The 25,558-nt window shown below is 40.1% G+C and overlaps 1 protein-coding gene across 2 annotated transcripts in view; it reads left to right on the top strand.

Annotated features, from left to right (window-relative positions):
- The window catches only part of SCIN (scinderin), a 76,669-nt gene extending 51,374 nt beyond the window's left edge, over positions 1-25,295 (top strand). The window contains exons 8-15 of one of the 2 annotated variants that reach the window (XM_024767074.1): positions 117-238; positions 5,870-5,960; positions 10,251-10,421; positions 13,683-13,860; positions 14,160-14,281; positions 17,554-17,631; positions 19,324-19,384; positions 24,349-25,295. In XM_024767074.1, the coding sequence (XP_024622842.1) occupies positions 117-238; positions 5,870-5,960; positions 10,251-10,421; positions 13,683-13,860; positions 14,160-14,281; positions 17,554-17,631; positions 19,324-19,384; positions 24,349-24,476 (951 nt within the window). In that variant the 3' untranslated portion in view covers positions 24,477-25,295. The remainder of the gene's footprint in view (positions 1-116; positions 239-5,869; positions 5,961-10,250; positions 10,422-13,682; positions 13,861-14,159; positions 14,282-17,553; positions 17,632-19,323; positions 19,385-24,348) is intronic. The other variant, XM_024767073.1, reaches the window with a different exon arrangement.
- The last annotated feature ends 263 nt before the right edge of the window (positions 25,296-25,558 follow it).

Here is a 25,558-nt window from a genome sequence, read left to right as displayed (position 1 = left end):
AAAAGTAATTTAAAAGTTCCTTAATGACAGATCTAAACCAAAATGATTTTTAAACCTCTGAGAAGTATTAGATCAAGAAAATTTTGATTTGGGTACACATATCTCATTACTTTTAGATTTGGCGTGTAGAAAACAATGGTAGGATCGAAATTGACCGAAATTCGTATGGCGAATTCTATGGTGGTGACTGCTACATTATACTCTACACTTATCCCAGAGGACAGATTATCTACACCTGGTAAGTCTCCCTCTTTCATAAGATCTCAAGTTCCGTAGAGGTCACATTTTGCTCCAAAGTTAAATTTCATTAAATTCCATGCAATAGGGGGTAGAATTATCCTACAAATACACCAGTGAGGTTTGTATAACATGCAAGTAGTATTCTTTTGATATGATTTTGATTGTATTCTGTAGCTGCTGTCCACAAGCAGGAGGAGTTAGATAAGTGTCATCCTTTCTAATCTAGGAGAAAGGTTTTGATAGCCCAAGGGTAGTGTTCCTTTAGTGGATATACAGTTGAATAACTCATCTCCTATGCAAGCTAACACTCCAACTGGCATCAGGTGCCATGTCTTCTTACTAAAATTCACAGAGCCCATCCTGATTGGAGCTGCAACATTTCAATGATGCAAATCCTCTAAGACATGTATATAATTTATGATTCTATTTCATACTCCAGAGACCTCAAATTGTTGCATCCTTATTCTTTGTCCTCATGAAATTCATAGCAGTAATGAAGAAAAATGCCATTGCATCCATATCTCGTATGGTTTTTGCATAATGACTTGAGTTAATTGAAGATTAAGTTTACTTAGAGAGAGCCAGTGCCAATGGGGAGTGTCCAACCAAGTAAGTGAAGTACACATAGCATGCTGGACTCTTCCAAAGGGACGGGGTTTCTGCAACAAATCATGCAATGTGGGATTCTCAAACTTTTTTTTAAGTGAAATCAGGAAAAGTAGAATATTTCTGAGAAGACTGAGAAAAATAAAAAGAATTTTCAAAAAAGATCTTAAAGCTGAGGGCTGTAGGCCAAAGGTGCAAGGGTGAAGCAGGATCCTGCCTTTGCCTACATGGTGATGGCAATCTTCAGGGAACATATTGAACGTATGCAGACTTAGGTGTCTGCTGATATCGTGACATTTCTCTCTGGTGAGCGTCCCACCAGATGACAGAGACATCTGTCCACACAGTGTGACCACTTAACACTTATCCTGGCCAGTGCCTTGAGCTTAACCAAGTAAAGGAGATGAGATGATTTTCCCTATCCCATAGTTCTTGGTACCCAAAGGGTGGTCTGTGAACCAAAAGCATGGGCGTCACTAGGGAGCTGGTTAGAAAAATGTCAGGTCCTCTCTTTGACCCACTAAAGCGGAACCTGCATTTGAGCAAGATCTCAGGATGATTCATACGCGCTTTAATGATTGACAGGCACTGCCTTAGGCAGTGGTTCCCAACACGAGCTGCACATACTAACCTGGACAGTTTTTCACAAATCCAAACGCCTGGCCCCCACTTTATACCAAATAAAGGTGGTGGTAGGACTCCCGAGATTCTAATGTACACTGTGGCATTAATGAGAACCACTGTGTCCAGGGACATTTCTGACTCCACAGTCACATCATATCCTGTCACAGATGAATGTGCTCTATGTTTAAGATGCCATCTTCATAGTAACCATTTTTTTGAGCAGCATGTTTGTGCCAGCAAAGTGCTAGATGTTGCCGTATATTATCTTTCTTCCTCACAACCAGATTATTTTCAAGTGAAAGGTAAGATAAAAAAGGGAGGAGGATGGGCTTCCCTGGTGGCACAGTGGTTGAGAGTCCACCTGCCAATGCAGGGGACACGGGTTCGTGCCCCGGTCCGGGAAGACCCCACATGCCGCGGAGTGGCTGGGCCCGTGAGCCATGGCCACTGAGCCTGGGCGTCCGGAGCCTGTGCTCCGCAATGGGGGAGGCCACAACAGTGAGAGGCCCCTGTACCGCAAAAAAAAAAAAAAAAAAAAAAAAAAAAAGGAAGGAGGACTTAGGCAGATTAAGTAATTTAACCCAAGGTCACAACTCTTGTAACTGGTGAAGCAACATTTCACGCCTTGATCTGCAGATCTCTTTAAGGCCTGTGTGCAGCTATACCTTGGTAGAAGCTGTGTCCTTATTTTGCAATTTCCTTTTCTAAAATTTTAATTCAGAGAAGTGTGTGCAAAGCGTGGCATTTGTAGGGATAAATTTATTGTTCCGAGTCAGCTTTTCTTTTACATTCTGTTTCTTGTTCTTCCTCTTAATTCTTTTTGGTATGTAAAAAATATAATTAATTGTAGCACTCAGATCAAAGAAGAAAGACTAAATAAGTAATTCAAGAGAATGTTTTGAGGAATTAGCAATTTGTAATCCATGTCAATAACTACGTGGATATAACTAAAACAGATTAAATCAGGTCATAAATTTTAAACGCAGTAGCTATTCCTTCAATCGTATGAAAGTATTCATAGAGCGCTTTCTATGTGCCAAGCACTGAGCTAGATACTAAAGATACAGTGGTGAAAAAAAAAACCCAAAACGTTGCCCAAGAATTTATACTTTAAAGAGAGAAAAATGGTTATCAGGCATTTCAATGAAATATGAAGGGTTTAAGATAAAACCAAGCTGAGTGATCTTTGGGGAATTAGGGACAGACACTCAAGCTAACTCCTAGGCTATTGGTGAAGGGCTTTTAGAAGTGACATCTAAGTGGGAGCAAAAATGGGAACGATGAAAGCAAGCACATAGGGAAGTTTTTCCTAGCAATGCAGGGAAAATCGTGCTCTACTCGGTTAGTAATGATGTATGGCTAGAGCAAAGTTAAGGAGCAAAAGATAAAACTAGAGAAATTAGAAGGAGCTAAATAGTGAATGGCCTTGTAACTATCCTGGGGAAGATGAACTTTATTTTCAGGGCGTTGGGAGCCAGTCAAAGAGTTCACACAGGGGAGTGACATGATTGGTTTCCATCTTAGAGAAATTATTCTGGTTAACATCTAAAGAATGGACTGGTGGGAGATTGATGGCAGAGAGGCCATTTGGAATTTGTTGCAATAATCCAACTGAATGATAATATGGCCAGAGTTCAGTGTAAGGGAGGGAAAGGATGAGCAAGTGTGCAAAGTACTGACGAGTTGACATCTGAATGACTGGTTACAGAGAACGGAGAAGATGACTGAGTCAAGGGTGGCCCCAGATTTCTGGTATGTGCACAGGCGGGTAGTGTTTTATTCGCTGAGATAAGGAACTTAGGAGGAGGACAGGTTTGGTCCTCACTGTAAAGAAATCAAAGAGAAAAACAAGATGGAAATATGTCACATTTTTAATAGTCATGACCTATGGGCTAGGACTGGGGCTGGGGGAGGGGATCATTTAGTTTTCTTCTTTCAGTTTGATGTGTTCAAGGTTTCTGTGATGAGAATGTATGACTTTTTGAGATATCAAGAATATAAGTTAGATGCTTGAGTCCTCTTGTGAGTTTTTGTCATTTAATATCATGGATGTTAAATATGTCAGTTTGTTAATATTGTATGGTTTGCAGAACTTCGAAAACTTCCGAAAAGGTAGCAAAGAGGCATTTAGAAAATGCCTCTTGAAGACTAGCTTTCAAATTAAACAGCTTTCCAGTTTATGTGATAATTTCAATGCAAGGACGTAAATAGGTTAAATCCAAGAAGCGGAGTTGAAGGTGACAGACTAGAATTAAATCACTTTGTCTCTTTATTTCTGAAACCACTTATATTCTAAAATGATAGGAGAAAAATAATTTCAGCAGTGATCTTTCTCTGAAATGTCAAGTAGTTGAAAGTGAACAAACTTTGAACAATGGCAATGATGAGTCACTTGAAGCAGTAAATTCCATTTTCATGCAGCATTTATTTTTAATGAGTAACAAGCGCCACAGATTTATAAAGAAGAAATCATATCAAAGTAGATTGCTTTTTTTCCCCCTAGGCACAGGATTTCAAAATTAGAGGCGAAGAGCAACTTTATTGTATCTTGATTGCAGTGGAGTCCTTGACCTCCTGGGTCATAGATCAATAAAGCAAATTGGTTTGAATCTGTGTGGATGGAAGCATGAGTCACTTTGACATGAAGAGGAAGAAGGGCTCGAGATGAACAGTGAAATATTTGTTAAGAGTGTCAGACGGCAAAAGTTTGGTGAGGGTTTTCAGTTTTGCTGGTTGAAATACTCCAGGAAAAAAAATAGTAAAATGGTGACAAAAGTTTGGTGATGTAGTCTATTAGTTAGTTGAATTTTTTTCCTGCAGAAAAAAAAGGAAATGAAGAAACATCCAAGAAGTTGCAGATGTGAGGAAGGAAGGACAGGCGATAACAGACCCTGGTGTTTCCTCAGCTCTGTGTTACACCCCAGCCGGTGCTCCCAGTGGCTCCCGGAAGTGTTTGCTAGCATGATAAGCTCATGGAAAATTTAGGCTATTAGCCTTAAAAGACTGTATCTTTATGGGTGCCTTTGTTATGAAAAGCATTTTTTATTTCTTTAAACATATGCCTGACATGAGCATATCCTTCCGTTTTTTTGCACCCCACTGTAGAACATTTTTATATCAATCACTTGACTCTGTTGGTTCAATGAAATATTCTGAGATAAATGAGACGTACTCCCTGAATTCTGTGTTTTGGGGGGTGCGTCTGTGTGTGTTGCCCAGGTTGGGAGGCTATTGTTAACCTGTTCTGGGTATGGAACAGGTAGCTCACTCTCAAACCTTCAGAAGAAAGGATATAATTAATTTTCAAAATCCAGTTCCAGGATTAGTGTTCTTCTAGTCACACAAAGATAGGAGGAGTGGCTCCAATCAATGCTCAGTGCTTTCACTGGCTTTTCCCTCCCACAAAGTCATCAAACAAGCAGATCTCCCAGAGGCTGCTATATAAGTTAACCCAGTGATTGGAGTTATAGCCACAAGCCACCCTAGAAAGAGAAGTTGCAAATGAACTGGATGAATTGATTCATTGACTCTTTTTTTTTTTGGCTGTGTTGGGTCTTCGTTGCAGCACGTGGGCTTCTCTCTAGTTGCGGTGTGCAGGATTTCTCTTTCTACTTGTGGCGCACCAGCTCCAGGGCGCATGAGCTCTGTAGATTGTGGCATGCGGGCTCTCTCGTTGAGGCATGAGCTCAGTAGTTGTAGCGCATGGGCTTAGTTGCCCTGTGGCATGTGGGATCCCACTTCCCCGACCAGGGATCGCACCTGTGTCCCCTGCATTGGAAGGCAGATTCTTTACCACTGGACCCCCAGGGAAGACCCGATTCATTGATCCTTATCTGGGTCACTGGTAGTTTAGCTTCTTTTACGGTTTTATTAAAAATTCCTTTAAAGAATTGCTAGAATGACAAAATGGGGCTTCACCATTGCCTACTTCTGATGATTATTTTCTTGATTTTTCTGGGTCCACACATTTGTTACTATGATCACCAAATATTCATGGAAAGATAAAGTACTTCTAATATCCAGCCTAATAGATTTGGCTCGTATTCTACTTAAATGGATTATTTTCACTGTGAAGATGGTTTCCCAAAATAGGCACCTCCAACTTGAAATCAGACAGAATTGACTACTTAGCGGAGTAATTATGGTACTAAAAATGGACCTATGAAATGGAGATTAAAGATACTTATCATATGTAGTTCTAAACAATACATGGGATAGTTCATGGCTCAATGTTAGTTAAGTACTTTAAAAAAACAATAACTTCTATGGCTTTATCATGTCAAAACAGCTGGTTTCTTCTTGATCTTTCATAATAACTTAAGTTTCTGCTTGAAATGCCTACATTAGAAGATCTTAAAACTTAAATACAAACTAATTTATTTTACTTTGGTTCCACCAGGCAAGGAGCAAATGCCACGAGGGATGAGCTGACGACTTCCGCATTCCTGACGGTTCAGTTGGATAGATCCCTTGGAGGACAGGCTGTGCAGGTTGGGATATTTTTACCCCAAAACTTATACAAGTTAAAGTTTTCTTAGCCCAGTGTCTAGTTAAAACCCTTTTCCCAAGTTGGGATGGGAATTTGACGCTTTCTAAATATTATATTTTTTTCATTTTAGAATTTAAATATTCCTATTCTCATGCCATACTCGTTCTCTCAGATTCTGGAAAAGAGGGAGCAAACAAAATTTAAAAAACAGAAACAAAAATAAACTATTAACAGATTTAAGAGCCCCAAAGAATCATTCCTTTAGAATCATATCAGATCAATGATAGCCACTTGCTATAAAAACTGTTCTACCTGAGTTATCACTCCCAGGTGATCACTTTCACGTTTTCACATCTTTATAAATGTGTAATGGCTTCTTCAAAGGTAGAAAGTAATTAGAAAAGTAAGTCCAGTACTTTAGTACATAAAAACTGAGATGTGGAGAGTGAATTTGGTCTTCCAGCTGTTTTTCTTTCCATCTTGGATTTTAGTTCCTAAATAAAGCAAGTTAGACCTAAATTTAAAGGTGCATATTAACTTTTTAAAAATAAACTAACTGGGCTTCCCTGGTGGTGCAGTGGTTGAGAGTCCGCCTGCCAATGCAGGGGACACGGGTTCGTATCCTGGTCTGGGAAGATCCCACATGCCGCAGAGCGGCTAGGCCCGTGAGCCATGGCCGCTGAGCCTGCGCGTCCGGAGCCTGTGCTCCACAACGGGAGAGGCCACAACAGTGAGAGGCCCGCGGACCGAAAAAAAAAAAAAAACTTTTTAAATTGTTAATTAACAAATTAACAACACGATTGAATTCTGTAAATGCACTAACTCCCCAAGAAGTTCCCCATGAACTATTACATTCATTTCTTTTTTTTGAATTTTATTTATTTTTTATACAGCATGTTCTTATTACTTATCTATTTTATATATATTAGTGTATACATGTCAATCCCAATCTCCCAATTCATCCCACCACCCCTGCTTTCACCCCTTGGTGTCCATACGTTTGTTCACTACATCTGTGTCTCTATTTCTGCCCTGCAAACCAGTTTGTCTGCACCATTTTTCTAGATTCCACATACATATGTTAATATATGATTTTTTTAAATCTCTTTCTGACTTATTTCACTCTGTATGATAGTCTCTAGGTCCATCCACGTCTCTACAAATGACCCAATTTCATTCCTTTTTATGGCCGAGTTATGTTCCATTGTATATATGTACCACATCTTCTTTATCCATTCGTCTCTCGATGGGCATTTAGGTTGCTTCCATGACCTGGCTATTGTAAATAGTGCTGCAGTGAACTGTGGGGTGCATGTGTCTTTTTGAATTATGGTTTTCTCTGGGTATATGCCCAGTAGTGGGATTGCTGGGTCATATGGTAATTCTATTTTTAGTTTATTAAGGAACCTCCATACTATTCTCCATAGTGGCTATATCAATTTACATTCCCACCAACAGTGCAAGAGGGTTCCCTTTTCTCCATACCCGCTCCAGCATTTGTTGTTTGTAGATTTTCTGATGATGGCCATTCTAACCAGTGTGAGGTGATACCTCATTGTAGTTTTGATTTGCATTTCTCTAATGATTAGTGATATTGAGCAGCTTTTCATGTGCCTCTTGGCCATCTGTATGTCTTCTTTGGAGAAATGCTTATTTTGGTCTTCTGCCCATTTTTTGATTACGTTGTTTTTTTTTTTAATATTGAACTGCATGCGCTGTTTATATATTTTAGAGATTAATCCTTTGTCCATTGATTCATTTGCAAATATTTTCTCCCATTCTGAGGGTTGTCTTTTTGTCTTGTTTACAGTTTCCTTTGCTGTGCAAAAGCTTTTAAGTTTCATTAGGTCCCATTTGTTTATTTTTGTTTTTATTTCCATTACTCTAGGAGGTGGGTCAAAAAAGATCTTGCTGTGATTTATGTCAAAGGGTGTTCTGCCTATGTTTTTCTCTAAGAGTTTTATAGTGTCCGGTCTGACATTTAGGTCTTTAATCCATTTTGAGTTTATTTTTGTGTATGATGTTAGGGAGTGTTCTAATTTCATTCTTTTACATGTAGCTGTCCAGTTTTCCCAGCACCACTTATTGAAGAGACTGACTTTTCTCCATTGTATATCCTTGCCTCCTTTGTCATAGATTAGTTGAGTATAGGCGCTTGGGTTTATCTCTGGGCTTTCTATCCTGTTCGTTGATCTGTATTACTGTATTTGTGCCAGAAGCATATTGTCTTGATTACTGTCACTTTGTCTTGCATTCCTGGGATAAATCCCACGTGATCATGGTGTACGATCCTTTTAATGTGTTGTTAGATTCTGTTTGCTAGTATTTTGTTGAGGATTTTTGCATCTATGTTCATCAGTGATACTGGCCTGTAGTTTTCTTTCTTTGTGACATCTTTGTCTGGTTTTGGTATCAGGGTGATGGCAGCCTCGTAGAATGAGTTTTGGAGTGTTCCTCCCTCTGCTGTATTTTGGAAGAGTTTGAGAAGGTTAGGTGTTAGCTCTTCTCTAAATGTTTGATAGAATTCACCTGTGAAGCCATCTGGTCCTGGACTTTTGTTGGAAGATTTTTGATCGCAGTTTCAATTTCATTACTTGTGATTGGTCCGTTCATATTTTCTGTTTCTTCCTGGTTCAGTCTTGGAGGGTTATACCTTTCTAAGAATTTGTCCATTTCTTCCACGTTGTCCATTTTATTGGCATAGAGTTTATATTCATTTCTTGAATGAAATATTTCTAAGAACTGACATCATCTATGTCATTTAGTTGATCTTTGAAGTAGTGATTACCAAATCATGCAAAAACTTTGAGGATAAGGTCCTGTGCCTTATAAATTCTATATTTCACAGTTAAATATTTGATATACCCAATGAATGAATTTCCAGTGTCAGCCAATTGAATCCTAAAATGGCAATGTAATGGTAATGCTTAGTTTCACCACAAGATGGCGGTGGTTTACAACAATGCATAAATAAAGTCCTGAATTGCTGTTTTAAACATTCCTTCGTAGACTGTATTAACAGTACTGAAAAATTTTCAATTTACCTTTCTATCTCTTATTTTCATTTCACAGTGGAGAATGGGCCTTAATCAGTAGCCCTCTTTCTTTCATGTTGGCACTTGATGTTTTCTCAATGTTATGGGAAATGCTAAGCCAACGGCAGTTTTAGGAGCTCTTAGCTAACCTCACCCCATGCTTTGGGGTGTGGCTCAAAAGGCGTTTTAACTCGTTACTCGCTTATTTGAATGCCTACTGGTTGAAAGATATTTGTGGAGTTAGTTACTTTCAGTGCTCCCTAGGCTTCCCTATGATGGTATGTGCATCAGCATTCCCATTCACTTGGCTTCTAGAAAAAGACAGACCAGGGTAGGAGAGATATTTCAACTTTAGCATAGGGCAAATAATTTAAAAAAACAGGAGAGTGACACAAAATTTGAACTCTTTATGTAAATACATGCATCAATAGATTATGCAAGGGATAGGAAATTCGGATCTGATCCAGTATCTGTTGTTAAACTAATAGGTGAAATTAAATAACTTGCCATTTATTTTCTTCCATTTCCTTATCCTGAAAAGTCCTGATATTGTATTTTAAAAACAGCTTAAATTAAGCAAATCTACTAGTACCATTTCCATAGGTAAGCTAAAAAGTAGAAAGTCTATTCTGTTTATTTTTGTCAGTTTTTGATGTTTGGATTGAAATCTTTACTCATCCCCAGATTACGATGATTTTTTTCATCTTACAGTGGTAGGGATGTAAAAAGAATGAGTATACTTTCATGTTGTCTTATTTGTGGAAGAATTTGAATGAATGCACATCTCCTAACCTACTGAACGAGATCCAAAACACGTGAGAGACAGGTATACCCCTAAACATCTGGAAAGCTTGGTGCCCTTGTAAAAAAAGAGTGATTTTCGTAAAAGACGGCATACATCAGCGTTTCGTTGTTTTCCCCCTTTTGGAGATGTAAATGAACAGACTTGAAACTTTGTGCTTTCTGGAAGCAGAAAGCGGTGCAGTGTGGTGCTGTGTCCCCCGAGAAGGTGCTGTGTCTGGAGTAACGAATGGTTCCTAACGAATTGAGTAACAGAGGAAGCTCTGTTTGATTATCATTAACCTATATTTTCTGTTGATTCATCGTTCCTCCTGCTCTTGACTTTTTATATATTTTTTTTGACTTTTTATATATTTTTAATTTTGTTTTCAAAGAGAAAAATAAGGACACCTTTGGAAATACGGCCTTCTTTCACTGCGCTCTTTATTAATTTCTTTTATCCCCGCCGCCCCCAGATCCGAGTCTCCCAAGGCAAAGAACCTGCTCACCTGCTGAGTTTGTTCAAAGACAAACCGCTCATTATTTACAAGAACGGAACATCAAAGAAAGGAGGTCAGGTGCCGGCCCCCCCAACACGCCTCTTTCAAGTCCGAAGAAACCTGGCATCGATCACCAGAATTGTGGAGGTAACATCATGCATTCAGTAAAACCTGCCCTGCTCATGGGCTTCCCAGTGGACCTGAGCCATCAACAAATACTAGTCTTTAAAAAAATTGGCAAGTAAACCCCCTTTATTTCTATAATTCATCCAGCGTTCACCATAAAAAATATTCAAAGCAGGAGAATCAAGTAAAAAGTTAACTTCAGATACCAGGCCTCTCATATTTTTCAACTAGCTTATAACAAAACAAATGAATTTTAAGAATAATGTAACAAATCAAGCGGTCAAAGGTGTGAGGCAGCTTAAGCTCTGTCTTGAAAGGCCTGGGGGAAGATGGATTGAGGGTGATGGTCAGGTGACCACACTAGGAAAATTCAAGAGGGAGGGCCGTTATTTGTACAAGTGTGAGGACCATGGAAAGCAAGTTTCACCACACTGGGCCGGAACCATAACTCAGCTGTTAAGGCCACACAAGCTGTCTCTGACAGCAGCTGTGAAAGAAGTCAAACCCCAGATCACAGTGTCAGACCACAAGACCACCAGGTATGGGCAAGGCCAGCGGCCCAAGTTTTTAAATGGCTGAGTGCTTTGACTTCAGGGAGGATTCATCACACTTCATAACCCGGTCACCTTAGTCACCGTTGAAACCCAAGTGTCCCAAGTCACCCCTAACTGCCCTGCACTCTCTGTATGTCCCCAAACCTGGACCATTTGCCAGGTTGTTCAGCTGAGCCCTTAAAACCAGGTGGGTCACAGCATCCCTCCCCCCTCAACCTGTTCTCTAAGCCACCCTGCCTTCTTGCTCCATGGCTGTGTTCTGAGGACGCAGATTCCCATACAGCCTTCTCAAGTGGAAGTTGTATTTTCCCCCAGTGCCCACTGACCAGGGACCGGTGGTGGGGTCCCCTCCTTGCTCGACCCTTGCCCTTTTGACTTCTTCTTATCCGTCTCCTTCCCCCATCCCCCTGTGCTGTCGTCTGCTGAGCTCCCGGTCCGGTCCTTCCCCTCTTATTGTTTGGTGGCTTCAGTCATTGTCTCACCGTCTCCATCACTTTGGCTCCTCTCATCCAACAGTTCTGTCTTGACTCCACTTCATCTCACACTTGTGGTCCTGTAATGGACTCCACTCCGTCATCGCCTCCTGCCCCTCCAGCTGGATGGGCTTTATCTAGTTTGCCAAAGCCCTGCCTTTCGCCGTCAAAAGCCTCATGTCTGACCCCGCTTTTCTCAGCCTCCTGCTAGCATTTGCTAGAGCCACCCTTTTCTGTCTTCTCAGAACGCTATCTTTTTACGAGGCTTCTGGAACCCCTCACTTAGCAGGATTTCTTCCACACTTGAGGGCCACTCTTCTGAAGAGTATTCTCACTCCCAACCAGCTTTGCTGGATTCTCCTCCTCTGCTCGTCCTCTAAGCTCTTGAACCCTCCGAGGCTCAGTCCTGGCCCTCTTCAGAGTGATCTCATTCAGTCATATAATTTAAACGCCATTAGGTATTGATCTCATCCAGAACATTCTGTGCATGGATTCTCATGTGTTCAATTATGACTACTTTTTTTAATCTATCAAATGGACGGTGAAGCCTTCATCTACAGGCCCTCTCAGTTGATTTCAGATGCAAGAGTCAAGGAGAATCGTTATGGTCCTGGTCTCTTCCCAGGGGGTACTTCTTTAGGGGGCATCGTGAGCTTCTTGCGTTGCAGATTCTTTGTTTTCTTGCAGCCTCCCAAACCAGCCTTTGCATTCCTAGCCTCTCTGAAATGCGCTAGTCGAAACATTGTTTATAAGGCTTTCTGTTTTCATCTCCTGGGAGGCTAAAGCTTTCTTATGTTCTATTTTGGAACTACCACCAGGATCCCACACCAGTCTGGGTATGGACCTCTTGTCACCTGTCTCTCCATCATCCAAGCTCTTTCCTCCGAACCAGTAAGGAGACATTTGGATTAGAAATTGGAAGTCATAGTTCCTGTAAATCTCCATCATCACATCTGATAGATTCCTTTGAGCTTGGTCCATGGAGCCTCCTTCCTACTGAAAGAGGATGATAAGCACTTCTCTGAGTGTTCCCAACACCTGGGACCCATCTTTAAAATTTCCAGCAGCTGTTCGTTGCTCCTCTAGTGCTCTCTCTGGGGACAGGGTCCTGACGAGCCTGGTGAAACCCAACTCTCCACATGGTTGATGCCTTCCTCTGGCAGCTCGCCACAGCTGGTCAAACGGCATCATTTGGACAGCCGATCGCCAGCTCCTTCTTGAGGCACTCTCTTCACTTGCCCTCAGGACACCACACTCTTGATTTCTTCCTCTCTCATGGCTGCTCTATCACAGTCTTGTTTCCTGGTTCTTCTTCATCTCCCTGTTAGCACACCTCACATGGAGTCCCACAGAAAGTCATATGCATACTGTCACAATCATACAATCCTGTAGTCAGACAGAGGGTCTCAAAGAGGCCAGTGCAGAGACACAAAATGACAAGATCATAGATGCAGTCAAAGGCACAAGCCCATCGTAGGACCTCAGACTCACTCCCAAGCCTGAGACTCCGCACATGCCTTGTCTCTGCCCCGATGCTCCACTGTCAGCCTCACCCTCAGGCTGGAGTCTGGTCTCAGCCAGGTGCCTCTCACTCACTCTGCAGCCACACTGACTGGAGCTGTGCTCATCTGGCTCATCCCAGACGGTGTCCACAGCTTCTCAGTTGAAAGGAAGAGGGTATGTCAGTGCTATATTTTTAACCCCCTATAAACAGTCTCTTATAATTTGAGCTATAATTTATCTGAGCCTGGAGAACCTTTCAGTGAATCTATGTTATTATCTCTTTGTCTGTATTAGATATCAGTCCCTGTTTTATGATTTTTCTGTGTCCCTTGGATTATTTGACAAACCTCTTTAGTGGAGGGAGAGAAAAACTGAACACTGTGCTTTACGTTTATCATTTGTGAATATAAACGTATATTTCTTTTCAACCTCTTTCCAAACATCAATTATAGCCCATCCTCCTTCTTGCGGTCTCTTTGAATATTATCCTTGTTATGTATCACTTAAGTTTGCCTTATTTTATTCTCAGAGCCTTGTGCTACTGTCTTCGGGCGGGTGAGCGTAAGTGACACAGCGCAACGTGCTCCTAGTGTTTCTAACCCCCTGGGCGTATCCTGGTGCCCCCTGAATTAATATCCTGGGTCAGGACAGAAGTCTGTAGGCGGTTTGGCACTGTCGCAGCTTCTTGGACATGTTTATTGAGGGAGCAGCAATGAATTTACATCATTGTGTTCTTTTTCTTCATACTCTAGGTAGATGTTGATGCAGAGTCATTGAATTCCAATGATGTTTTTGTCCTGAAACTACGACAAAATAATGGCTACATCTGGAGAGGAAAAGGGGCCAGCCAGGAGGAGGAGAAGGGAGCAGAGTATATGGCAAGTGTCCTCAAATGTAAAACCACGAGGATTCAGGAAGGCAAGGAACCAGGTGTGTATAGGTGAGGCCAAGGACACTAGCCAGAACTTATATTTGGCATGCTTGCTAATCATGTAATTTATTTATTTTTGTCATAAATAGGAACTTTGTAATGGTTGTAGGACATTAAGAACCCATTCACTAGTTGCAAAAATGGGTGATGGTACCAACTATATTTAAGTAACTTCTCCTGCTCTGTTTAAGTAACTTCTTAACAGTGAAGTTGAAGTGAGATACAATTATTTGTTAAGGTAAAGCGGTACCGACCATGTGCTTCTGAAAATGCACTGGCTAACTTGTGTTTTCCACAGAGGAGTTTTGGAATTCCCTTGGAGGGAAAAAAGACTACCAGACCTCTCCCCTGCTAGAAACCCAGGCTGAAGACCATCCACCTCGGCTTTACGCCTGCTCCAACAAAACTGGAAGATTCATTGTAAGTGTCCCGTGAAACCCTGGGGTAGAATCAGCAGCAGTGGGAGAGAGAAGCCTTCTTGTGTTGCTCTAACGCGTTCCTGCCCTGATTCTCAGTTTTAGTTTACCTGCAAACCACAAGTGACAATCTTTGCTCCACGCAGGGTTGGTTTAAGAGCCAGTGACGTAATGGACGTGAAAGCATTGGAATACTGTAATGTACTGTATTAATCAAGCTGCTCTTAAATATATCAGCTACTTTGCACCAGTGTCAGCATGTGGTCATTTCGGTATGAATATGCGTGTGGTTGGATTTGCTTATTTAATGATTTGATGCTTTCTGTACACAACAATAGTGGTTTCTCTGATCAAACTATGTAAATTTTACACTGCAGTTTCCCACGGGAATAAAAAGTTTCACCATGTTGATGGAATAAAAAATATTATGGAAATATTATGATCCTTGGGCAGGAATCACAGAAAGCTATATACACACCTGCAAATGAACTGAAATCAGCAGGAATATTTTATGTCATAGTCCCATTCACAAGCTTTGAATTCTAGGCAATTCAAAGTATTTGTGGGGCTTCCCTGGTGGCGCAGTGGTTGAGAGTCCGCCTGCCGATGCAGGGGACACGGGTTCGTGCCCCGCTCCAGGAAGATCCCACATGCCACGGAGCGGCTGGGCCCGTGAGCCATGGCCGCTGAGCCTGCGTGTCTGGAGCCTGTGCTTTGCAACGGGAGAGGCCACAACAGTGAGAGGCCCGCGTACCACAAAAAGAAATAAAAAAAAAAAAAAAAAGAAGAAGAACAAAGTATTTGTGTACAAGAGTGATTGTCTACGGGTCTCTAAAATATCCTGGGCTGTGGCCCCTCATCTCAGTTTAATCAAAAATTCTGCTTTTTCTGTTTGACATACTAAGTTTTTGTGTAAATCTTTCATTTAAAGAACAAATTCCTTGCCTATAAAATCTGAACTAAAGATTTGGTCACCAAGTCTTAGTAAATACAAGCTTTACTTTTCAATGCACACATGACAATTTAGTAAGTATTTTCCCAGGTTACATTGCATGCTTGAAATAAAATGCTTTGAAGAAGAAACTGCTCATGTGTGAACCACACTTGAAGCTTACATGTGATTTGACCTAAAAATTAAAGATTTAAATGGTGGATTGTGATAAATATTAGGCACCACAGTTGTTCACCTACTTTGCAGGAAATCCATATATCTTATAAATTTGCTGTCAGAAAAATCTGTTGTTTTACTCCTTTTTTTTTTTTTTTGCGGTACGCGGGCCTCTCACTGTTTTGGTCTCTCCCATTGTGGAGCACAGGCTCCGGAGGCGCAGGCTCAGCGGCCATGGCTTATGGGCCCAGCCGCTCTGCGGCATGTGGGATCTTCCCGGACCGGGGCACGAACCCCTGTCCCCTGCCAAGGCAGGGGGACTCTCAACCACTGCGCCACCAGGGAAGCCCTGTTTTACTCTTTTGACTGCTGATTTTATATTGCATCCAAACAATGGCTTTTTCAGCCTATGCTCCTATAATTTCTTATTAGTATTATCTACTAATAATGCTGTAAATAACATGTTTGTTTCCAATGGAGATATATGTTTAAAAAATAACACCTAGGGCTTCCCTGGTGGCGCAGTGGTTGAGAGTCCGCCTGCCGATGCAGGGGACACGGGTTCGTGCCCTGGTCCGGGAAGATCCCACATGCCGCGGAGCAGCTGGGCCCGTGAGCCATGGCCGCTGAGCCTGCGCTTACGGAGCCTGTGCTCCACAACGGGAGAGGCCACAACAGTGAGAGGCCCGCATACAGCAAAAAAAAAAAAAAAATGTAGTATAAAAATAACACCTAGGCTTTGTTCTTATGTTAAAAAAATCTATTAGTTTTTGGGTTTTGTCATTCACATATTTAAGAGAAATATACTTTTCCTTTATACCTACTCATTTTCTTGTTTGATATTTGGAACGCTAATCCCTTCACATTTTAAGGAAAAGGAGTGTTACTAACAAGTGTTTGATCTCATCATCAGAAGGCAGGCTTTAGACATGTAGATTCATACAAGACAGAGCCTATTGGTTAAAAGCACAGCTTTTAGAACCATTCTGCCTGTTTGATATCACTTACTTGGCGATATTATTTACTGGCTGTGTGACCCTAGGCTGGTTACTTACCCTCTCTGTGCTATAATTTTCTCATCTGAAAAATGGGGATAATCCTAGTACCTACTTCATAGGGTTGTTGTGAATATTAAATTAGTTGTTGCATATATACAACAGTGCCAGGCATGGAGTAAGTGATATTTAAGGTTTTCGCTTTTTTTAAGCATTATGTAATTGGTAATTATTCTGTAAAAAGAAAATATAAACAAATTTGCCCACTGTAAATGGTTAGTGTTTGTTTGTTTTTTGTGTAACAGTCTCAAAATGTAATCAGATTACAACAAACAGGTATTATCATGCTCAGGGGGCTTCAGGTTGGGGTCATGCCTCTTCTTCCCAGGACAGAGCCCAGGAGCACAGGAGGGCCCCTGAGTCGCATTTGCTAGTATGACAAGGGCAAGACCACAGTCAACTTCACCTGCAGAGTCACACAGTAGAGGGAAGGAGCAAACCATAATCCAATCTACCATACCTTCCTAATGATCAGGGGGGGTTTCATCCAGAATTCTTTTTAAAAATTTGAACTTTAGATTAATGCATGCCTGCTGGTAATGGGTGCATTAAACTAACCCTCCCCATTACCCTTTAATGTTAACTACGGAGAACACAATTTAACCCATTTAAAATAAAAATAATGAAACTTTGCATATGGAATATTGTTATAATATCATCTTATGGAAAATGATTGATTCATAAAAATGACCAGACTTACTGATTTTATTAAAATAATCTTGACCTACAAAATGAAAGACGATTTAATACCCAGATCATAAACTTAAATATCTTTAGGAGCTAGGAAGGCAACAGAAATCTGTGAAGCAACTTGTCATAAGGAAGTGGAATTAGAGACAATTGTGGCCAGATTGACTGTACATGGTCTCTCTAAGGCCATATGCAATGTTTATGTTAAGCACTGTCCTCCCCAAATAAGACACCCTGAGTTTGTGATACCTGATTAAACAGATAAACAATTATTTAAATCTTTAACTGCCCAAAAGGAAGAAAAAAATGGCTACCAAACTTTTCTTTTTGCTATGCTCCAAATAATGCAAGGCGTTTATATCCTGTATATTAGAAAAATCACTGCTTAACTGCTTGGTTATAAAGCTTTTTTATACATTTCAGGTTGAAGAGGTTCCAGGAGAGTTCACCCAGGATGATTTAGCAGAAGATGATGTCATGTTACTAGATGCTTGGGAACAGGTAAGAGAGTGGAACAGGAAGAGAGTGTACTTATAGTTGGGACCTGACACAACCTGCTTTGAGAAATAGCAAGTCTAATAATAAATGGACCCGTGGATTTAGGCTGTATTTAAAAGAAACTCTCCACAGTTTGGCAAAAAATAAAACCAGTGTGGCAAGTTGGTTTCTGAATATGGAAATAATTCCACGGCTACCATCTTTGGCTGTATAGTTTTGGCCAAAAAAAACCCTACTTTTCATTTATTTGTAAAATTCATTCATTCCTAATTTATTCATACATTCATTCATCCACTCATTTAAGTAATAAATGCATTAGTTGGTTGCAGTGCATGGGGGGTACGATGCCTCAGAAAGACCAAAATATTCAGAATTTCTCTTGAAATTTGACAAGAAGTCCTAGGAAACCCCTTCCCTGGGGAAGGAATAGACACAGAATAGTTTTGAATCTACACAGTAAAATATATTACTGTTATGTATATATCTTTATTTGATAGAAAATTAATGGCGATTTTATATGTCACATCTGTTAGTTGTTTTCTCCTGTGAAAGGGAAAAATAAATATATTAGGAGCTAAATCGTATAGAACAATTATAAAACACTTATCTGAATTAGGCCTAGTCTTAGAGTCAACCACAGAGACTTGTTACTTTTAGGTTTGTTCTTACTTGCTAAGTCATTCAGTTATATTACAACTTAGCTTCTTGGTCTAGAATTACCATATTTGAGTTTGGGATCTAGTCACAGATTCTCCCTAAGTGAATGGATCACTTATTTCTAGATATGAAATTTAAAACCTTATGTCAATAAAACACCTTTGTGTATTTAAGAATTATAAGACTGTTTCCTTTTTCAGAAGAATTTAATCTTTTCCATTTGTAGTGAGCTCTGTTGCTTCCATAATCATGGATACTTCAGAATATTTCCTGTACTACATTTCATTTGTTTTTCAATCATACTTTTCATCTACATGGCCATGCTGTCATGGCTTGTTCTGTGCCTGCAAGCAAATATTCTAACACTTTCAGTATGCATTAGAATGTAATCAAAACTAATTTGACCAAAATTTCTCTGCCAACAAGTGATTTTAAAGTGATTTAAATATAAGGGAATTCAGGAGAATTTGTCATCATTGAAGCAGAAAACCTACACATTTGACAAGAAGGATACATACAGAACATATATCTGTTTTTAAGAATCAGTATTTAAATATTAAACATTATAGCACTTTTACCAAAGTGTGACAGGATACAATACCATAGGACAAGAACCCTAGGACTAAGTTAGGGGATCCTAAAGGGAGTCTGGGGTGCCCACAAACAAGCTACATATGGTTCCCCCAGGATAATAGTATGGGGATACTGACTGCCTTACACACCCCAGGGTTGGGTGCAAAAAACCAGCCAACGTGTGGTTTTAAGGAAAGCTCACTTAATAACTAGAAAACACTATATAAACTTAAAATACCAGAATGTGAAATCTGGAGTCAAACTGGCTGGATATAAATTTAGGGTCTCTTAGTAAGTGTATACATTAGGAAAGTGATTGAACCTCTCTGCACCTCCATCACCACACCCCTGACTTTGAGGTTGCTGTGAAGATTAAGTGGGATTGTATGAGAAGCACTTTGCATACGGCTTGCACAACATCTACACTCCCAAAACAATGTGTATTATTATTGCTTCATTTTTCAGATTTTTATTTGGATTGGAAAAGATGCCAATGAAGTTGAGAAATCAGAATCTCTGAAGTCGGGTAAGCTAGATCCCGTAGGGAATTATGACAGTAATTCTGAACAGGTGTTACCAAGTTCCTGACTTCTCTTTTCACCACATCCTCCAAAACCACATATCAAAACCAAGAAGAATCTTAGCTTTCATCTTCAGAACTGAAGAGTAATGGAATTTTTTTTAAATGAAGAATTTCAGAAAAGGAACAAGAAAAACATATTTTGTTATCTAATTTAGGATGTAATTATATCAATTTATTCTGAAAATTTCTAATTCACTTAAACACTTTTTTATTATGGAAATAGTAAAGCCTCCATAACTGTGATAACTTAGATTTTTTTAAACATCATTATTGGAATATAATTTCTTTACAATGGTGTGTTAGTTTCTGCTTTATGACAAAGTGAATCAGTTATACATATACAGATGTTACCATATCTCTTCCCTCTTGCGTCTCCCTCCCTCCCACCATCCCTATCCCACCCCTGTAGGTGGTCACAAAGCACTGAGCTGATCACCCTGTGCTATGCTTCCCACTAGCTATCTGTTTTACATTTGGTAGTGTATATATGTCCATTCCACTCTCTCAATTTGTCACAGCTTACCATTCCCTCTCCCCATATCCTCAAGTCTATTCTGTAGTAGGTCTGTGTCTTTATTCCCATCTTGCCCCTAGGTTCTTCATGACCTTTTTCTTTCTTAGATTGTATATATATATATGTTAGCAAACGGTATTTGTTTTTCTCTTTCTGACTTACTTCACTCTGTATGACAGACTCTAGGTCCATCCACCTCACTACAAATAACTCAATTTCGTTTCTTTTTATGGCTGACTAATATTCCATTGTATATATGTGCCACATCTTCTTTATCCAGTCATCTGTTGATGGATACTTAGCTTTGGTAAATGGGAGTGTTTTCTTAATTTCACTTTCAGATTTTTCATCATTAGTGTATAGGAATGCCAGAAATTTCTGTGCATTAATTTTGTATCCTGCTACTTTACCAAATTCATTGATTAGCTCTAGTAGTTTTCTGGTAGCATCTTTAGGATTCTCTATGTATAGGATCATGTCATCTGCAAACAGTGACAGCTTTATTTCTTCTTGTCCAACTTGGATTCCTTTTATTTCTATTTTTCTCTGATTGCTGTGGCTAAAACTTCCAAAAGTATGTTGAATAATAGTGGTGAGAGTGGGCAACCTTGTCTTGTTCCTGATCTTAGTGGAAATGGTTTCAGTTTTTCACCATTGAGGATGATGTTGGGTGTGGGTTTGTCATATTTGGCTTTATTATGCTGAGGAAAGTTCCCTCTATGCCTGCTTTTGCAGGGTTTTTATCATAAATGGGTGTTGAATTTTGTCGAAAGCTTTCTCTGCATCTATTGAGATGATCATATGGTTTTTATTCTTCAGTTTCTTAATATGGTGTATCACATTGATTGATTTGGGAATATTGAAGAATCCTTCCATTCCTGGGATAAGCCCCACTTGATCATGGTGTATGATCCTTTTAATGTGCTGTTGGATTCTGTTTGCTAGTATTTTGTTGAGGATTTTTGCATCTATGTTCATCAGTGATATTGGCGTGTAGTTTTCTTTGTTTGTGACATCTTTGTCTGGTTTTGTTATCAGTGAGATGGTGGCCTCATAGAATGAGTTTGGTAGTGTTCCTCCCTCTGCTATATTTTGGAAGAGTTTGAGAAAGATGGGTGTTAGCTCTTTTCTAAATGTTTGATAGAATTCACCTGTGAAGCCATCTGGTCCTGGGCTTTTGTTTGTTGGAAGATTTTTAATCACAGTTTCAAATTCAGTGCTTGTGATTGGTCAGTTCATATTTTCTATTTCTTCCTGATTCAGTCTTAGAAGGTTGTGCATGTCTAAGAATTTGTCCATTTCTTCCAGATTGTCCATTTTATTGGCATAGAGTTGCTTTAGTAATCTCTCATGATCTTTTGTATTTTTGCAGTGTCAGTTGTTACTTCTCCTTTTTCCTTTCTAATTCTAATGACTTAAGTCTTCTCGCTTTTTTCTTGATGAGTCTGGCTAATGGTTTATCAATTTTGTTTATCTTCTCAAAGAACCAGCTTTTAGTTTTATTGATCTTTTTAATCACAATTAAGTTAATTATCATTTCCTTCATTTCTTTTTGATTTATTTCTGATCTGATCTTTATGATTTCTTTCCTTCTGCTCACTTTGGGGTTATTTTGTTCTTCTTTCTCTAATTGCTTTAGGTGTAAGGTTAGGTTGATTATTTGAGACGTTTCTTGTTTCTTAAGGTAGGATTGTATTGCTATAAACTTCCCTCTTAGAACTGCTTTTGCTGCATCCCATAGGTTTTGGGTCAACGTGTTTTCAGTGTCTTTTGTTTCTAGGTATTTTTTGATTCCCTCTTTGATATCTTCAGTGATCTCTTGGTTATTAAGTAGTGTATGGGGATTCCCTTGTGTGTTGTTTGTTGTTTTTCCCTTGCTGCTTTAATATGTTTTCTTTGTATTTAATTTTTGATACTTTGATTAATATGTGTCTTGGGATGTTTCTCCTTGGATTTATCCTGTATGGGACTCTCTGTGCTTTCTGGACTTGATTAACTGTTTCCTTTCCCATATTAGGTAAGTTTTCAACTATAATCTCTTCAAATATTTTCTCAGTCCCTTTCTTTTTCTCTTCTTCTTCTGGGACCCCTATCATTTGAATGTTGGTGCATTTAATTCTGTCCCAGAGGTCTCTGAGGCTTTCCTCAGTTCTTTTCATTCTTTTGTCTTTTTTCTGTTCTGCAGTAGTTATATCCACTATTTTATCTTCCAGGTCACTTATCCATTCTTCTGCCTCTTTTATTCTGCTATTGATCCCTTCTAGAGCATTTTTAATTTCATTTATTGTGTTGTTCATCATTGTTTGTTTGCTCTTTAGTTCTTCTAGGTCCTTGTTAAACATTTCTTGTATTTTCTCTCTTCTATTTTCAAGATTTTGGATCATCTTTACTATCATTATTCTGAATTCTTTTTCAGGTAGACTGCCTATTTCCTCTTCATTTGTTAGGTGATGGGTTTTTGCCTTGCTGCTTCATCTGCTGTGTGTCTTTCTGTCTTCTCATTTTGCTTAACTTACTGTGTTTGGGGTCTGCTTTTCGCAGGCTGCAGGTTCGTAGTTCCCGTTGTTTTTGGTGTCTGTCCCCAGTGGCTAAGGTTGGTTCAGTGGGTTGTGTAGGCTTCCTGGTGGAGGGAACTAGTGCCTGTGTTTTGGTGTGTGAGGCTGGATCTTGTCTTTCTGGTGGGCAGGTCCACATCTGGTGGTGTGTTTTGGGGTGTTTGTGGCCTTATTATGATTTTAGGCAGCCTCTCTGCTAATGGATGGGGCTGTGTTCCTGTTTTGCTAATTGTTTGGCATAGGGTGTCCAGCAGTGTAACTTGCTGGTTGTTGAGTGAAGCTGGGTCTTGGTGTTGAGATGGAGATCTCTGGGAGATTTTTGCAATTTGATATTATGTGTAGCTGGGAGGTCTCTTGTGGACCAGTGTCCTGCACTTGGTTCTCCCACCTCAGAGGCACAGCCCTGATGCCTGGCTGGAGCACCAAGAGCCTTTCATCCACATGGCTCAGAATAAAAGGGAGAAAAAATGGATAAATAGAAAGAAAGAAAGGAAGGAAGGAAGGAAGGAAGAAAGGAAGAAAGGAAGAAAGAAAGGAAGGAAGGAAGAAAGAAAGGAAGAAAGGAAGAAAGAAAGAAAGTAGGAAGATAAAATAAAATAAAATAGGTATTAAAATAAAATATAATTATTAAGAAAAAAAATTTTTTAAGTTAAAAAAAAATTTTAAAAACGGACGTACAGAACCCTAGGACAAATGGTAAAGCAAAGCTATACAGACAAAATCACACACATACACACTCACAAAATGAGGAAAAGGGAAAAAAAATATATATATATATATAACTTTGCTCCCAAAGTCCGCCTCCTCAATTTGAGATGACTCGTTGCCTATTCAGGTATTCCATAGATGCAGGGTCCATCAAGTTGACTGTGGAGATTTAATCATCCAGGAAGCAGAGGCAAGAAAAAGTCTCTTGCCTCTTCGGCAGCTCCAGAACTTTTCCCGGACTCCTTCCCGGCTAGCTATGGCTCACTAGCCCCCTTCAGGCTGTGTTCACACAGACAGCCCCAGTCCTCTCCCTGGGATCCGACCTCCGAAGCCCGAGCCTCAGCTCCCAGCCCCTGCCCGCCCCGGCGGGTGAGCAGACAAGCCTCTCGGGCTGGTGAGTGCCGGTCGGCACCGATCCTCTGTGCGGGAATCTCTCCGTTTTGCCCTCCGCACCCCTGTTGCTGTGCTCTCCTCCGCGGCTCCGAAGCTTTCACCCTCCGCCACCTGCAGTCTCCGCCCGCGAAAGGGCTTCCTAGTGAGTGGAAACTTTTCCTCTTTCACAGCTCCCTCCCACTGGTGCAGGTCCCGTCCCTATTCTTCTGTCTCTGTTTTTTCTTTTTTCTTTTGCCCTACCCAGGTTCATGGTGGGTTTCTTGCCTTTTGGGAGGTCTGAGGTCTTCTGTCAGCGTTCAGTAGGTGTTCTGTAGGAGTTGTTCCACACGTAGATGTATTTCTGATGTATTTGTGGAGGGGAAGTTGATCTCCGCATCTTACTCTTCCACCATCTTGAAGCTCCGACAACTTAGAGTTTTATAAATTCCTTTTGAGGAATGCTGTTCTTTCTGGCACAGTTTTTTGTTTGTTTGTTTTTGTATTATTGCAAAGTAAAGAATAATTATTCGGTAAGAATAATTCCATAAAATTTGGAATTTTTTCAGGCAATAATGAGACTCTCATGCACATTCCATGGCAGATGAGAGAAGACAATAAGGAATTGTTCATATGGAGTAGCATTGGCTACTTTAGGGCAATGAAAATTTGATTTATTACTTTTATTGGCAAGCTTTTCATTCTATAGTTATTTTACTTTAATTGAAACTAACTCACTTTGTCTTTTAAACTCTTTTTAGCCAAAATATACCTTGAGACAGACCCTTCTGGAAGAGACAAGGGGACGCCAATTGTCATCATAAAACAGGGCCATGAGCCATCTACATTCACAGGCTGGTTCCTGGGCTGGGATTCCAGCAGGTGGTAAACTGAGTTTTGTAGGAAAAAGCAAACAAACAAGTAAGCATTATGGGGCAGCTGTCCCATTGCTGTTTGGTGGGGAGAAAGGGGGAGCTTGTTTGTTTGACTTTAGAAAATTAACCTCAGCCATGTGGCTGTTTTTTAATGCTTAGTACTGGTTTGAAATTTCTTTTAAACTGGAATTTTCTTATGTTAGTATTTTTAAATAACTTAAAGTAAACTTTTGTTATGGACCAGTATTAGCTCTGCTGGATCCTGGCTTATATCTTTTATATGACCTTTTAAAGGAGAGAAGCTCTGCTCAGTCTAGGGGAGTTTGTCAGGAAATTTTACAATTCAGGAGTGATTAGCCAAACTTGTACTTTAATATATCAGAGAGGAAAGTTATAAATGCCTTTGAGGTTATTCTACTTTCTGTGTGTTATGTTCAAAAGAATCACATGCTTGCAGTAAGGTTTCCATTAAAATAGGTTTAAAAGTTTGCTGTTTTCCTTCTTTAGCCAATGTGACTTTGATACCATTAACTCTTAAGTGTCATTTTCTTTTTTTTTAAAAAGTTTTTGGCCACACCCCACGGCATGTGGGATCTTAGTTCCCCAACCAGGGATTGAACCCATGCCTCCTGCATTGGAAGGCAGAGTCTTAACCACTGGACCGCCAGGGAAGTCCCAAGTGTAATTTTCTAGGAGAAACTTTACCTTTTTGGCCTTTTAAAAAGCCTTTGAGGGGCTTCCTTGGTGGCGCAGTGGTTGAGAGTCCGCCTGCCAATGCAGGGGACACGGGTTCTGCCCCGGTCCGGGAAGATCCCACATGCCGCGGAGCGGCTAGGCCCGTGAGCCATAGCCACTGAGCCTGCGCGTCTGGATCCTGTGCTCGGCAACGGGCGAGGCCGCAACAGTGAGAGGCCTGCGTACCGCAAAAAAAAAAAAAAGCCTTTGAAAGCACAGCTCTTTCATGACAAAATAATTTGTATTCGTATCCACTTTTATATATATCTATATATTTGACAGTAATGTTTAATATCTCAAAAGATATGTACAAAAATGTTTCACTAATCCTCTTTCCTCATTAAAATACATCTTTTTAAAA

This window comes from Neophocaena asiaeorientalis, unplaced genomic scaffold, assembly GCF_003031525.2.
Source record: "Neophocaena asiaeorientalis asiaeorientalis breed wild unplaced genomic scaffold, Neophocaena_asiaeorientalis_V1.1 scaffold70, whole genome shotgun sequence".
NCBI classification, from domain to species: domain Eukaryota; kingdom Metazoa; phylum Chordata; class Mammalia; order Artiodactyla; family Phocoenidae; genus Neophocaena; species Neophocaena asiaeorientalis.
The sequence above is the reverse complement of the archived record's forward strand: the minus strand, read 5'-3'. Positions and strand labels throughout refer to the sequence as shown.